This window comes from Dryobates pubescens, chromosome 8 (genome assembly GCF_014839835.1).
Source record: "Dryobates pubescens isolate bDryPub1 chromosome 8, bDryPub1.pri, whole genome shotgun sequence".
In the NCBI taxonomy this organism is placed as follows: Eukaryota; Metazoa; Chordata; class Aves; order Piciformes; family Picidae; genus Dryobates; species Dryobates pubescens.
The window spans coordinates 26,400,781-26,416,106 of NC_071619.1; the positions used below are offsets into that span (position 1 = coordinate 26,400,781).

The following is a 15,326-nucleotide window of genomic DNA, read 5'->3' on the forward strand; positions in this document are numbered from 1 at the left end:
CTCAATTTTTACAGGCAGGATGGCATGCCTTCCGGACAGCTGGCCTGCAGAGCTTGCAGAAGGAGCCAGGGAGCAGCATAGCTTCCCCATGTTCCAGGAGCAGGTAGCTGGAGCTCTCCTTGGCTGCTTGGATCCCCACAAGCCCATGGGACCAGATGGGATCCATCCAAGGGTGCTGAGAGAGCTGGCAGATGAGCTGGCCAAGCCACTCTCCATCATTTTTCACCAGTCCTGGCTCACTGGAGAGATCCCAGAAGACTGGAAGCTGGCCAAGGTGGTGCCCATCCACAAGAAGGGCAGGTTGGATGAACCAGGGAATTATAGGCCTGTCAGCCTGACCTCAGTGCCAGGCAAGGTTATGGAACAGGTCATCTTGAGGGCAATCACACAGCACTTACAGGATGGCCAAGGGATCAGGCCCAGGCAGCATGGATTTAGGAAGGGCAGGTCCTCCCTGACAAACCTGATCTCCTTCTATGATCAGGTGACCTGCCTGGTGGATGTGGGAAGGCCTGTGGATGTAGTCTACCTGGACCTCAGCAAGGCTTTTGACACCATCCCCCACAGCAAACTTCTGGCCAAGCTATCAGCCCATGGCTTGGATGGGAGCACACTGCTTTGGGTTAGGAACTGGCTGGAGGGCTGAGCCCTGAGAGTGATGGTGAATGGCGCCACATCCAGCTGGCAGCCAGTCACTAGTGGTGTGCCCCAGGGATCAGTGCTGGGCCCTGTGTTCTTTAACATCTTTATTGATGATCTGGATGAGGGCATTGAGTCCATCATCAGTAAATTTGCGGACAACACCAAGCTGGGGGCAGGAGTTGACCTGCTGGAGGGTTGAGAGGCTTTGCAGAGGGACCCTGACAGGCTGAAGAGATGGGCAGAATCCAGCAGCATGAGATTGAACATGCCGGGTTCTGCACATTGGCCACAGCAACCCCATGCAGTGCTACAGGCTGGGGTCAAAGTGGCTGGAGAGCGGCCAGGTGGAGAGGGACCTGGGGGAGCTGGTTGATAGTAGGCTGAACATGAGCCTGCAGTGTGCCCAGGCAGCCAGGAGGGCCAATGGCATCCTGGCCTGCATCAGGAGCAGTGTGGCCAGCAGGAGCGGGGAGGTCATTCTGCCCCTGTACACTGCACTGGTTAGGCCACACCTCGAGTCCTGTGTCCAGTTCTGGGCCCCTCAGTTTAGGAAGGATGTTGACTTGCTGGAGCGTGTCCAGAGAAGGGCAACAAAGTTGGTGAGGAGAGGCTGAGGGAGCTGGGGTTGCTTAGCCTGGAGAAAGAGGAGACTCAGGGGTGACCTTATTGCTCTCTACAACTACCTGAAGGGAGATTGTAAACAGGCAGAGATTGGTCTCTTCTCCCAGGCAACCAGCACCAGAACAAGAAGACACAGTCTCAGGCTGTGCCAGGGGAGGTTTAGGCTGGATGTTAGGAAGAAGTTCTTCTCAGAGAGAGTGATTGCCCATTGGAATGGGCTGCCTGGGGAGGTGGTGGAGTCATCATCATTGGAGGTGTTCAGGAGGAGACTTGATGGGGTGCTTGGTGCCATGGTTTAGTTGGTTAGGTGGGTTGGATTGGTTGATAGGTTGGACGCGATGATCTTAAAGGTCTCTTCCAACCTGGTTTATTCTATTCTACTCTATTTAACTAGAAGACAGTCCAAGATGACTGGACAACGCTGGACTTCTTAAATACAGCATTCCCCAAAACTGTTCAAATGTGCTCAAAATTTCTTAATTCGTAGTGTGTTGGCAAATACCAGCCAATGTATTCATGGACTTCTTCAATAAACAATGCCAATTTAATTGTACCAAACTTGAGAAACAAGTCTTAATTCCTTTGGATATGGCCTTTATCCACCAGCATCTTTCAGGAAGGAATAAGCAGTCAAACATGTTTTATCAGTATGCATTTCTATAACTAGTCCTACGAAGTTAAAGAGGATAAATCTGATTTTGTTAACAGAAATACAAACAAAAGCACTGCAGGAGACTAGTATTCTCTAGTTCACAAGAGTTTAAATGTTTGTTATTTAAACAATATGCACTTGGTTTATGTCAACAACTTCTGATTGCCAGTTGAGTATTAAAGCAAGAAATGCTGGTGTGCAGACAGGCTGTGATTCCAGGCTCTTAAGATCTTCAGATAAGCCAGACAGTCATGGCTGCTAACAGTTGCAAAACCCTAGTTTCAAATGTAAATGTTATTGTCAAACAAGTCTTAGTTCACATCTAGCAAACTACACTTTCTACTAGTAGCTGTTTTCTGTGTTGACTAAAACAGATCAATTCTCTAAAAAAAAAAAATAAAAAAAAATTCAAACCAACCCAACAACAAAACAACACAAACATACAATTTGCAGGAAATAAACTGAAGTACTAAATTAGTTCCCTCCTGACCCTGTTTAAGGGAACAAAACTCACATGCTCAGTGCATCTGTGACAGTTTTTATGCTTTGTATAAACCTGTCACTTTTCCCATAATTAAGTTTTTATATCACTTGATGCCAAACATATACCTGATGGGAATCTCAAATATTGATCTGGTAACTGTATTATTCACTCTTTTGTATTTTAAGTCAGAAATTGGAAAAAAAAAAAGCCACACAAAAAAATCCCCAAGCCAATAACAAAAAAGTCCACACCAAAACAAAACAAAAAGCAAAAGCTAAAAACTATTCCAAAGACAAAACAGATGCTTTGGCAGGTTTGCACTGATAAAAGAACTGAGAACAGAAAAGTGTTGACATGGACCTGCAAAGGCTTTACCACTTCATGAAGGTCCATGTTGACTGAAAGCTCACTGAACTTAAATTAACTTGCTATCAACTTCATTAAGCTTCAGATCCGATCCACGTCTCAAGAGAAAGCTATTTTGTCCTATCCACCTGAAAATCACAAGTGGCATTACAGGAAATAAGTGTTATAAAAATCAGATTTTATATTTCTCAGTTATTCTATTTGGCCATGTCTATTAGTAATACATCAACAATAACAGTACCAAAACCACTGCACACATGGGTTTTTTGCCTATCTGGAGACTGCCTAAACAAGAGATGAGTACTATATCTCCTGTATACATGAAAGCTTTTTATATCTCTGCTGTCACAGAGCTGAAGTAACCAGTTGGCAACCTCAGTCATCATGCACAGCAACAATATAAACAGATGGAGACAGACGGTCTTTAAAGCTGATAAACATAAGCAGCACCACTTTTCATGGCAATCAAAACTGCATTTACTCATGAGGTAGTTATCACAACTTATTCACTGACTTCTGCAGCAGAAATATGAACATTTTAAAGAGGTCAGGAAACTGCCCTCTGACAGATCCACTGAAATGCTGGTAGATAAGTCCACTTACTGGGGTCTTTAAGTACATTTCAGAGAATTAGGAACTCCTGTCAAATTTACATTCTGTAAAAAATAATTCTATTGCCAGAATTGTAGTATCTTGTGGCAGAAGGTCTGGAAAAGTGAAAGACTTTAGGATTGCTTAAGTAATAAATGTAATCATTATTTTGCTCAGCTGTGTATTCTTTTTGTAGCAGTACCTGAAGTACAGAAAACACAACTCTCACTTTATATAAGCATTTCCTAAATAAAGTCCCTACCAGGCTAAACCTACCAACTTCCTAATTTTCTTGCAGACTTAGGAGTTTCACTCCCTAAAGTGCTACAGATCAGTAAAAAAGTTACTACTTTTATATGAGCAAAATGTTAGTATCTTCTACTTCAACTGAGCAATCATGGAAATACTTACATTTAATGCAAAGCAGTAAGTAAAAATCAGATGACAGGTACCTAAGCATCTCAACTAATAACACAAAATACTCAAAGTTTTGAAGTCTTCATCTCAAAACAATATGACCTATGTTAACTCTTCAACTCTGCAACAACACAGAAAGAACATCAGATTCACAATATGTGCAAATCTGACTTCTGCAGCCTGCCTAGAAATTTACCAAATGCAGGTTCCTTTGTATCAAAGAAAAGGGATCAAATAAAGAAAACCTGCCAGTCTGCTCTTCAGCTTTGGTATGGCTGAATATAGCTGAAGTTATTTATAAAGGAAAGAAAAATTCACAGACATCACTTCAGGGTTAAAAGGTCTTTATCAATCTTCTAAATTCAGCTGGCTTTCCCTTTGCCTCTAAACCAACATCAAAGTATCACAACCTTATGCTGCCATTGAAATGCCTTTTTGTCAATTTTAGTCTCTAGTTGTTTGTAAAGAGATGACCAACACTAGTCAAGTGTTGATTTTGTAAAAATGTTTAGATAGGTCACAAATTAAAGTCATCTGGGATTCACCTAATTCAGGTGCTGCCTGTAATAGCACCTTACAAAGCCAGCCTCTAGGAACACTGTAAAGCCAGACAATAGTGGCACACTTCTCATTTCATCCCTGCTGGATCACATTCTTCCCTTCTTATAACAAGCCAAGATATAACTAACAAAAATGGCACTTCAATTCGGCTCTAACTGGTAAATAGAGTATAACAGCATTCACAAATTTGGAATTAAATTTAGGGTCAGATTATGTTAGTAATTCCTCAGATTGTTTAGTCTGCAGTGTATTTCACAAAAAAAAAATACATGTTTTTAAAGGACCACATGCTTTATCAACATTTCCCCCATTATTCTGAAGTATTACTGTGGAGTCCCACATATTTGCTGCCTACTTGCATATCCTCTACCTAAACACAGGATTTCATCCCAGGAAAACATGAGTTTGTATTCAACACAGACTCATACCCTCCCATTCTCACAGTAACTATTATTGAATCATCCATCCACAAATCTGTTAACACAATTTTCCTTCAGCACCAGTTCAGGATAAGACAACAGTTCCAGCTCTCAGCTATTTAGTTACACTACCAAGGTCAACAATAAAAGAATACAGTACAACACTTAAGCTTATTTTCTTAAATAAGCATTTTTTTGCAATTCCTGGTGAAATGAGGAAAAAGTGTTATTGATCACATAGGCAATCCAAAGGGCAATAAGAACTTGCTTTGACTTCCATGGTAATCTCAATTACCCTACTAGGCTAGAACCTCAGTTTTACCACTGCCACATTATTTCTGGAATGGCTGGGACTGCATTTGAATCAATTCTTTAAGCAAGGGCAGTTAAGAAATGACAAATGCTTTATGATATGTTTGACAGCTTAAAATAAAAATTACAGAAACAATCAATTCCATTGCAAGGTACTTCAAAATCTGTTTCTTTTCCCAGAAGAGAATTTGTTTACCACAAAAAGGAATTCTTTTTCAACCCATTGTATGGATCAGCTTCTCTCTTAAGCATTTTATCTAATGGATGTTGAGACTCCGGAGCCTCTGAACTGGAGGCAATCCCAGGGTTACCATGGATTCAAAAGTCCTTAGACAGATAAAGGCTAGAGTTATTCAAAGCCTTGTGAGGATCTCTCCCAGCTTCTCTGATCACTCTTACATACTTTAGTGAGCTCATAGGGAGACTGGGATGCAAACTACTGAGAAACTCCAGTGCCTAAGCTGAACCTAACTGATCTTCTAATTTCAATAAACATGTGTTTTCCATTTATGAAACCAGTATTAATGATGTTAGACATAAACAAAAGATTATCCTAGTTACCTACTTATTCTCAAATAGCTAATACGTTGGATAATATAATGGATAAAAGCAGAAAGAACAGGATTCTTATGTAATATCACTTCAATTGAACTTAAAAGATTTGACACAAAACAAATTGGACTCCATTTGCTATGAAATCAGTAATGTACACCCAAAAACTATGGACTGCTTCAGGAAGGCACGATACGGTGCTTCTATTATATATAATAGAAGCATCTTAGAAAAAAATCAACTTGTCTGCATCTGTACTTCACAGATTTTAAATAGAACTTACACCAATGTATCATGTATGCACATTAAATAGAACCTTGTAGCAGAGTCCATGAAGTATACAGACAGTTCCTACCACACAGGTAGTTTCCTCTGTGAATAGCTCTCTTCAGATGCAGACCTAAGACCAACATTCAACATGAAACTAACAAAGTTAGTGGACCTTTTAGTGTTAAAGACAAGGACTTACCTTTGAATCTGTCCAGAGTTTTTCCATTGATGCTACTCAAAGGTGAATCTTCTGCATACTATACAAGAACAAAGACAATGTAGTTAATTTTTCATTACTGCAATTACCACTTTAACAGAATCACAGAATGGCTTAGGTCAGAAGTGAGATCATCCACTCCAACCTTCCCACCATGGGCAGGAGTCCCAACAAGACTCAGCTGCTCAAGGTCTCATCCAACCTGACCCTGAACACCCCCACCCAGAGTGGAGCACCCACAGCCTCCTTGGGCAACCTATTCCAGACTCCCACCACCCCCATACTGAAGAACACTTTCATAGAATCCAGTCTAAGCCTTCTCTCCCTCAGCTTAAAACCATTCCCCCTTGTCCTATTGCTAGATGTCCTCATGAGAAGTCCCCCTCCAGCCTTCCTGCAGGATCTCTGCAGGTACAAGGCGGCAGCTATAGGGTACCCCTGGAGACTTCTCTAGGCTGAGCACCCCAGCTCCCTCAGCCTATCCTCATAGCAGAGGTGTTCTAGTCCTTGGATCACTTTCATACCTGCTAGCACTCATTCAAAAGCAAGAGAATTTCAATTTCATCCAAAAAACCAGGTTTTGCTTAAAAGGCTTATCATACAAGAATACTAGACTGGGGTGCATGACTACTTACTCTTCTTGAATATCCTCAGGCAGTGCAGTTACTCTTGCCTGTAGACAGGGCTTGATGAACAAAAATACGTTAGGGACCTGCTGAGGTTATCGAAGTTCCTGTCAAATGCACACACAATTTCATTTATTACAGTCTACAAAGGTCCCTAGTTATCTTTTCTTCCACAATAATTAAAAAAATAAGTAATTTAACATACTGATTTAGTTACTTAGCATACCAAAAACATCTCGTTGAATACTTTGCTGAAATTCAGCCTCATTTAGGAAAGAGGGCAGTTATGGTGCTGCTGTCAACTCCAAACACTATTGCATGACTGCAGCCATGGAGAGATCCACTCTGTTCTCACACTGTCATGTCCTGGACTCAGTCTCAAATGCACTCACAAATGTGCACTGAAAACATAACCATTGCATACATCTAATAATTGAGTAAAGCTCATAAATCAGAGATGCCACAGCTGAAGGCAGGACAGGAACCAAGCATGTTAACCTTATTTTGAGCTAAGTCCACACACTTGAGCAAACTGTCTAATAATTTTTTATATTTAACCTTTGTGTCTGTGAAATGGTATTCTAATGAACAAGACAAAGGTGAACATACTCCACTGATAAGGAGTGAGTGCCACAACACCTTCCATCACATTCTTTCCTACACGTTTGCAAAAATTAAAGACTTGTACAGAGGCTAAGCTTTAGCCAATGAAAACTTGCAGGTAACAGAAATCACATGGTAGCTCAAAGCTGACACAACTAGAGAGAGGATATTGTGAATTCTGTGAATTAAATATGACAACCATAACAGACATTGTCTAGGAGCCAACTACAATATGGACAGAAAACCTTAGCAGTAGGTTTGTTTCTAAAGCCCTGTGGGAACATCCAAATAAACTAGCCTAAAGAATAAGTTCTTTTCTTGCCTTTTCTCCCTATCACTTATTATCAAGCACCTTTGTTCCATAAAATTATAAGTCATCCCCATTACAGACCAGAACCAACTTTATTAGTAGCTGTTATGCTGGTTTCTCAGGAATCTTAGAATAGAGAAACATTAAATCAGAACAAAATTTTACTATCATTTGATTGCAAAGTTTATACACATTAAGAGTCTGTGACTAAGGTGCCTCCTGACAAAGACACACAACAGTTAAACCACTTTCCCACTAAGTCTTGCAGCACAGCCCTTGAATGTCAGTAATGATTAAGGAATCCTATAAAGACACTGCCTGGTTATTCCTGTTCTAAGGGCATTAATCTCAAAACACCTCTATTTTCCAATTAGCAGCCCATCCAAGGGAGCAATCCCTTAGTTCTTCTAAAATTATTAATGTGCCATCTTCCACATTCTGAAAGCAGATCTCGCACAGTTTAAAGCAATGTCCTTAGAGAAGTACTAAAAAGTCTGAGTTACATAAAACCCAACTGCCTTTAATGAACCAAGCACCGGTGAAAGGCAGTATGATAGTAACATAACCCCCAAATAGATATGGCAGCTGTACAAGCAGCTTGAAGCTGCATCCCATCTTGACAACGCAGTCACTTAAACACGTACGGGTAGGCTGTTTCCCCCCCCCCCCCAACAGGCTTCCTTCAAAAGGGGTCTTCACATAAACTGTACTTTCCCTGAAGAATTTTTGTACCCGCACTGTGCGTAAGTCCCCTTCTATTTGTGAAGGAAGACCGTGTTTTCCACCCAATTGTGCCAGGTCACGCCTCCCTCGCCTACAGCACTCCTGTTCCTGCTCGGAGCACGGTAAAGGCATTAGAAGCCGACTAGAGGCCCACACTTGTACTTTAGTGAAGGCTACTTGCCTCAGGTTCTTCACCGGCAACGGCAGTGAAAAACACAAGGCGAAGAACCCCTCATCATGGGAGCTAAACCCCAGCAGGCCCCGCTGCAGCGGCCGTTAACGGCCACCCAGCGCAACAGGAGGCCTACAACGGTACGCGCGAGCCACAAGCCCAGAGGGACGCGCAGCACTACCAGAAGAAAAGCAAGGGAAGCGGTGGGGGCGGGAAGCAGCAGTGGGACGGATCGGCCCACTACGCGCTGGGCCGTCCCTACCCGCTGACAACCTACCGAAGCCCATGAGGGAGCGGCCGCCAGCGCCCGCCTCTGCCCTCAGACTGCAGGCGCAGAGCCACACAGGCAGCCCTTCCGCAGCTCCGACTTTGTAGGGAGGCGCCGGCTGGGAGTCTCAGTGCCGCAGCGCGCATGTTCAGCACGCCCCCTCAGTCCTGCCCATAGCGAGACTCCTGGCCGCCGCGCCCCCTTCCCCTCCGCGAATCCCACCGGGGGCGGGCCCGAGAGGAAGGGGCGCAGGCGCAGTGGGGAGGCGCGGCGTGTTCCTGCCCTCTCCGCGCCCCCCCCTTCCCCCCCCCCCCCCCCCCCCCCCCCCCCCCTTGTCCCTCCACCTTCGGGGCCGTTTAAAGGCGGCGGTGGCGGCGCCCCGCGCCTGTTCTGGAAGCAGAGCCGCGCCCGGGCCCGTTCCGTTACCTCTCTACTCGTGCAGCGGAAGCGTCGGCGGCCGCCGCCATGTACCGCTACTTGGGGGAGTTACTGGCGTCCCGCCTGGCCGCCGGATCGGTGTTGGCGGGCGCGGAGCCGGGCGGGCCGGCAGCGGTAGCTGCAGCCGGAGGCGCAGTGGTGGCGGCATGGGGCAGAGGCCGGTGCCCGCGGCGACACTACTGCGAAGCGGCGAAGAAAGAGGACGACCCCAACTTCTTCAAGATGGTGGAGGGGTTCTTCGACCGCGGTGCCAGCATTGTGGAGGACAAGCTGGTGGAGGGGCTGCGCACCCGCGAGAGCATGGACGAGCGGCGCCACCGCGTCCGTGGCATCCTCCGCATCATCAAGCCTTGCAACCATGTGCTCAGCGTCTCCTTCCCTATCAAGCGTGACAACGGCGAGTGGGAGGTGATCGAGGGCTACCGGGCCCAGCACAGCCAGCATCGCACCCCCTGCAAGGGAGGTGAGACCCGCCGTCCTCCCACACCCCCCCCGTCCCAGTGCCTGGGCCTGCGGAGGGCCGGGCTGTCGGGCTCGCAGTGGCGCTGCCCTGCCCTTCCCTTGCCCTGCCCGGCAGTCACTCTGTTCCCGCGGGACGGCCGCTTCCCGCGCCCCGAGGTACTAGAGGCGCGACACTTGGCTCCCTTCTGTCCCACTGGACAGGGACCGCTAATAGCCGTTGCGGTAAAGACAGGCATCAGCCTCCTTCTGTCACCTGCAGTATCTGATACCCGAAGGGAAGGCAGGGGCAGAGCGGTTTCCCCACAACCCTTCAGCGATCTGCTACCCAGGCTCCCCAGGAGTGACCAGGGTGTGAGGTCTCAGGGCCTTCGCCGTAGACACCACTGGTCTGGTGTCAGGCAAGGCAGAGGGTACGAGGGCAGACTCGGTGTGAGTCAATACTCAGTAGTGTATGTTGGAAAACATGAAAACTTCACGCCTGAAGTCTCTGTTCATGAGCTGAGAGCTGGAGAAGCAGTCCTTTAACACGCTGCCTGCTGTGTTCACGAGACTCAAATGGTCCCCCAGAAAACGTCAGTAGAGAAAAACAACTTTTCCCAGTTAGCAGCTGGATACACAACAAGAGCCAGAAAGTGAGTTTTAGAGGGAAAGCTGTATTGGCATAGGTGAGACCAAAGGCATACCTGTGCAAAGGGACCCGGAAGGGTGAATCCTGCTGGAGCTGAGCAAAGCTTAGCTCACATGGGATCAACTTAGATCTCAGAGGGATCAAACTCCCTTTTAGTTCGGGATAGATGGCATTTCCTTGAAAAACAAAACCAGATGTCCTTCAGTGTAATTTATTCAGGAACTCTGATCTTTGTGGAAAGTTAAGTATTGGAGACTCAGGACTGTTTCCCAAACCAGAGTTCCTACAGTCTGTAGGTACATTTCATTTTCTTCAGTGTAGAACAGTTTTATGGTAAATAATGGTTGCAGAAAGCAAACTTTTCTCTGTATTTTCTTATCAGTGAAGATCTCTGTCTTTAAGAATAATGGGAAGGGTCTTCTTGATAATCAGTTCAGCTAATGTGTATGCATGCCATGGGGATTCTTCTCTTCGTAGCACAAGTACTCCGTTCCTGTTACTGTGGTTTCTAACTTTCAAAAATCAAATTACGTAGTGAGTATCCTGTGACATGCTTAATTCTTACCCAAAAGAGGCTAGTTTAGGTGGTGACTACTTGGAAGAAGAGTTGATGGGGATCAGACTCGGTTGTAGCTGAAGTTGGGTGTGGCTGAATCTTACCCTTTGTGGAGCTACTGTTTCTCTGCCGTTACCATAATTTCTTTTATAACACTTGATTACCTGCTGTTCTGTTACTTCTCAGATTAAGTTACTTTTTGCTGCTGCTTATCAAAAATCCTGTTCTGTACAGCCTGTGTTATCTGTAAGATCCCTGCTTGCATGACAAAATATGGTTCAGTGGCAAATGAAGTAACAAGATAGTATTTAATATATAGATAACTTCTAGTATTTGACATTAGTATTGCTCAGAACAAAGGGAATTAAGGTTTTGACAACAAAAAATTATAAACTACTCTGTATATGAACAAAAAAACACCAAGTGATTGGATACTTTCTGTTCCAATGCTTACATTTCTAAATCCTCAATCCTTGATTGACAGTAGCATTTATTATGCATGTCTGCATTGTCACTAGAGCAAACACTCGAGCATTTAGGAAAAGTTACAACTGCAAGACAGTTGGAAATGACAGCTAAGGGAAATACCAAGTCTCAGTAGTTTGTCCTTTTCTTCCTCCCTCCCCACGCCCTGTAGGTTTAGGGAAGGAATTGCAAATAATATTTCCTTTCTACCTTTTTTAGTGTACTTATAAATGGATTTCACCTTCTAATGCTCTCTAGGAACTTGCTCACTATCAGATGACATCTCTAGCTTTACAGTAAATTTAAATGGGACATGTGATAAGTGTAGATCAAGTGCTGGAAACCTGCTGTGTAAAAAATGGTGAGAGGAAGTAGAACATTTTTGCTTAAATTGAAAAGGAGTGATAAAGATTTATGCATTTATGGTACATTTAATCCACCTGGTATGCACCAACTTAAGCTTTTGTCTAGAAGTGATTTTTAAACTAGAATCCCCATAGATTCCACAGGAAAAAAAAAGCACCACTTTTTTTTTGGTATGGAACAGAAGAAATTGCTGGGGTGAGTATCCTACATAATGCCCTGGGTCTGGTGCGAGTAATTCACACTAGCAAGAAAGAGCAAGGGACATAAAGCCACATTTTAAAAGAAGGGGTGAGGCTTGCAGAGCAGTAGGAGGAACACTGTTTTCAGATCTGTTCAGATACAGAATTGTGAACTTTACTTTTCAGTAAGTGCAAAAGTAAAGTTTGATAAAATAAGGATGTATATTGATACTAAGAAGGGCAAAGTGTTTGCTGATGACTAGATACTGCTAGCAAGTAGGGATGCTTTATAATTTCTGTGATTCTTTTAAGAAGTATTGCATTTTAAATGTTTATTTCTTGTATTTCTTGAGGTTTACATAAACTGAAGGATAAGGGGTGCTGTTTAGGGACTATTAAGTATTGTTCTGTACACACATTAGACAACTGATCAAAATGTACATTAAGATTCAAGTATGAAATGCAGAGTAACATGTTTTTAGGTTTTTTGAAGGTCTTTAATTTCCTCATTTCCTTTTGTACATCCCTACCAAAACACTTCATTAATGAATATGTTACCTTTATATAACCTGTTGTTTAGAAGGTCATTTATATGCTTAACCATGAACTAATGAATTTGTACTGTAAATCAATTTTTACAATCTTGATTTAAATGTTCTAAACCTGGAGACAGATTAATAACCCAACAGAGTAATTCAGAACTAAATAAACATTTGAACTATCTGCACTTTGACAGCACCTTCTGTTTCTACTTAATGTTTGTAGCTTAACATTATAACAGGTAGAGTATATTTCTTCTGACACAGACATCACTTTCAATTTATTTTCTGGCTCATTCTCCTCTCGCATGAAACTGCAACCCCTGCTTAGTAGTCCATCCCAAATCTGGAAAGTGTCAAATTTCGTAACGTGAGGTTGATCTTTATGAAGCAGGTTTAAATCTGATACATGAATGCTGGTAGGAATGTGGCAATTCCTTGACCAGTAGTCCTTCTGTGCTGCCTTCTCTACTGGCTCTTCCGTTGCTCCAATTAGAAATAACTCAGTGGAGTGAATGCCAGAAGAGGCCTGCTTTGAAAATAAGGCTTCTGACTGGATGAATGACTGGCCTGGTGTAGTCTGGCAATGGCAGACCACATGGGTTGGGCTGAGTGAGGGCAAATTTAAGATCAGTCACACGTTGTTTGCATAGGCAAACTTACGCCTTGGTGACAAACTTGACTGTCAAGAAGTGTGATGTTCTTAATACCCTAAGTATCTAAATCACAATTAATAGAAACAGGAAGTTATTTAGTGGCTTGGTTTCTCCTCCCAAAATAGGTGTAAAAACACAAGTCAGCTTGATTGTGATGGACAGTTATCACTACATGGTAGTGCTGCTGATTCTTTGGTCAAGAAAAGTGCTTTTCAGGAAAATATGGCACCAGGTACTGAAACATGCTTTCTTTTCAGTTTAAAACTTATGGTGGTTTTTCAACCTCATTGAGAGAACCCAGAAATAACATTTCTTGTTGCATCTTGTGGCACTTGCCTATTTAATTGTGTAGAAATTAATCCTTTGCAGCTCAGAAAAGGTGGGGATCCTTTTGGTGTGCTGCTTCTGTGCTTTAGGAATCTTTACAGAATTATCATGAATATACCTATTTAAGTGGTAGGCCTGACAGTATGCCAAAGACACAAGTTCAGGTTTTAAAGACTTTTCTGCAGTGTAGCTCTTTGCCAGAAAGGAAAATTTAGTTAAATGCCTCCTCATCCCACTGAAAACATGTAGATAGGTGGTATTCTTGTGTGTTGGAATTGCTTATGATCCAAATTTAGTATTTATACTGATGGACTGATCCTGTGTGGTAGCTGAAGTAATACTGTTGGTCAGATCACTCTTTCCTTCTTTCCTTTGCTTGTGCAGTGACTTGCATGCTAGTGGTGAGAACTAACAGGAAGCCACAGCTGCTTTTGTTCACTGCGCTAACAGCTGCCTGAAGAACTAAAATGAACCAAAGAGGGTACAGGAAGTGAGATGGCTGAATACAGATGGCTTTACTGAAAAGTACTCTGGCAGATCCTATTTAAAATACTGGATCTTTGGAAATAATTTTATCAGGTTCTAGGAAACACTGGTTAAGCTGCTATTTCATGTGGTTGCTGATTAGTAGGTCAGTTTCAGAAAATGGAATAAGTTTCCTGACTTCCTACCTGCTTAGTAGTATGGAAATTATTCCATCTTTGTTAGGCAACATTTACTGCAAGGATAAAGCTATTAAGTGGTTTTAAAACTTTTTAAAGCCTTTTCATTTCAACAGATTGTGCAACAGGTCGATTATCAATGAAATCAAATTAATCAGCTGGGAAGCAGCCTTACCTTCTGCTTATGCTCACCCAAACTGCCTCAACCAAGTCTCAACTGCATCCTTTGTTCAGAAGGGTTTTGAAACCATCTTTAGTTCCAGACAAGATGTAGTCTAACTTTCACTTACATAGGAAATTTGAGAAATTCTGTTACATGGAGATTACTTCAAGTTCTGTATCTGTATATAAACATAGGTGATTCTCACTTTATTTATTCAGTTGATTTAGAGGTGAATTACTGTGATTTCCTGGGTGATGCTGCCTTGGCTGGGTAGTAGAAAGGGCTATTTTGCATTACAGAACTTTACTGTCTTTGATTTTGGCTGTTTTTGTTCTGCCTATCTCAGGAATTGTCCTTGTCACTTCTCTCACAAGTTCACACTACTGAGTTTCTTGCTGCAGAAGGTGACATTTATTAATGCTACCCTTGCCACAGTTTTCCAACTGCTTATCTCCATGCCCAGTCACCAAATAGTCTCTGTTGTGTACATCTTGTCTAAAACATATACATACATTGTAATGGTAAAGTTACTTTCAGAAAAAAAAAGATTTACATGTAAGAATTGGATCAGCACAACCCCATGTACTGTCTTTGCTGTTGTGATATTGTTTATTTCCCTTTGTAAATGGGGAAGTAATAAGTCCTGCTATGAGGTATCTTCACTTCAGCAAAGCTCTGTTTATCCTGGGTTTGCTCTTTTAAGTCATGCATGGATAAAAGTTGTACCTTTGGCCAGGGGTCCTGGAGGGTAAGACATGGAAGTGAACCCTAAGAGACCATGCAACAAATGAAACTATAACATAGAACCTGAAATAAACCATGGCAACTACTCTGACTTCAAATGAATATGAGCGTTTTACAGGAAAAAAAGCAATATGTGATAGCAATATGTGCAGTGTTACAGCTAAAGCTTGTAAGAGTGCTTTAATTTCACAGGTTTCTCTCCTCTTATTGTAGCTTACCTAACTTGACAATTAGTACAACAGTGGGTTTATATTTAAATTGCAAATTTGGGAAAAAAACAACCAAGGAATGGACATCCTGTCCTTTTGCTGTCTTTAATAAACTGGTTGCCATTC

General features: G+C 42.9%; 1 protein-coding gene across 1 annotated transcript in view; it reads left to right on the top strand.

Annotated features, from left to right (window-relative positions):
- Positions 1–9,192: 9,192 nt before the first annotated feature.
- The window catches only part of GLUD1 (glutamate dehydrogenase 1), a 28,938-nt gene continuing 22,804 nt past the window's right edge, over positions 9,193–15,326 (top strand). The window contains exon 1 of the mRNA XM_009901710.2: positions 9,193–9,707. Coding sequence (XP_009900012.2) covers positions 9,272–9,707 — 436 coding nt within the window. The 5' untranslated portion in view covers positions 9,193–9,271. The remainder of the gene's footprint in view (positions 9,708–15,326) is intronic.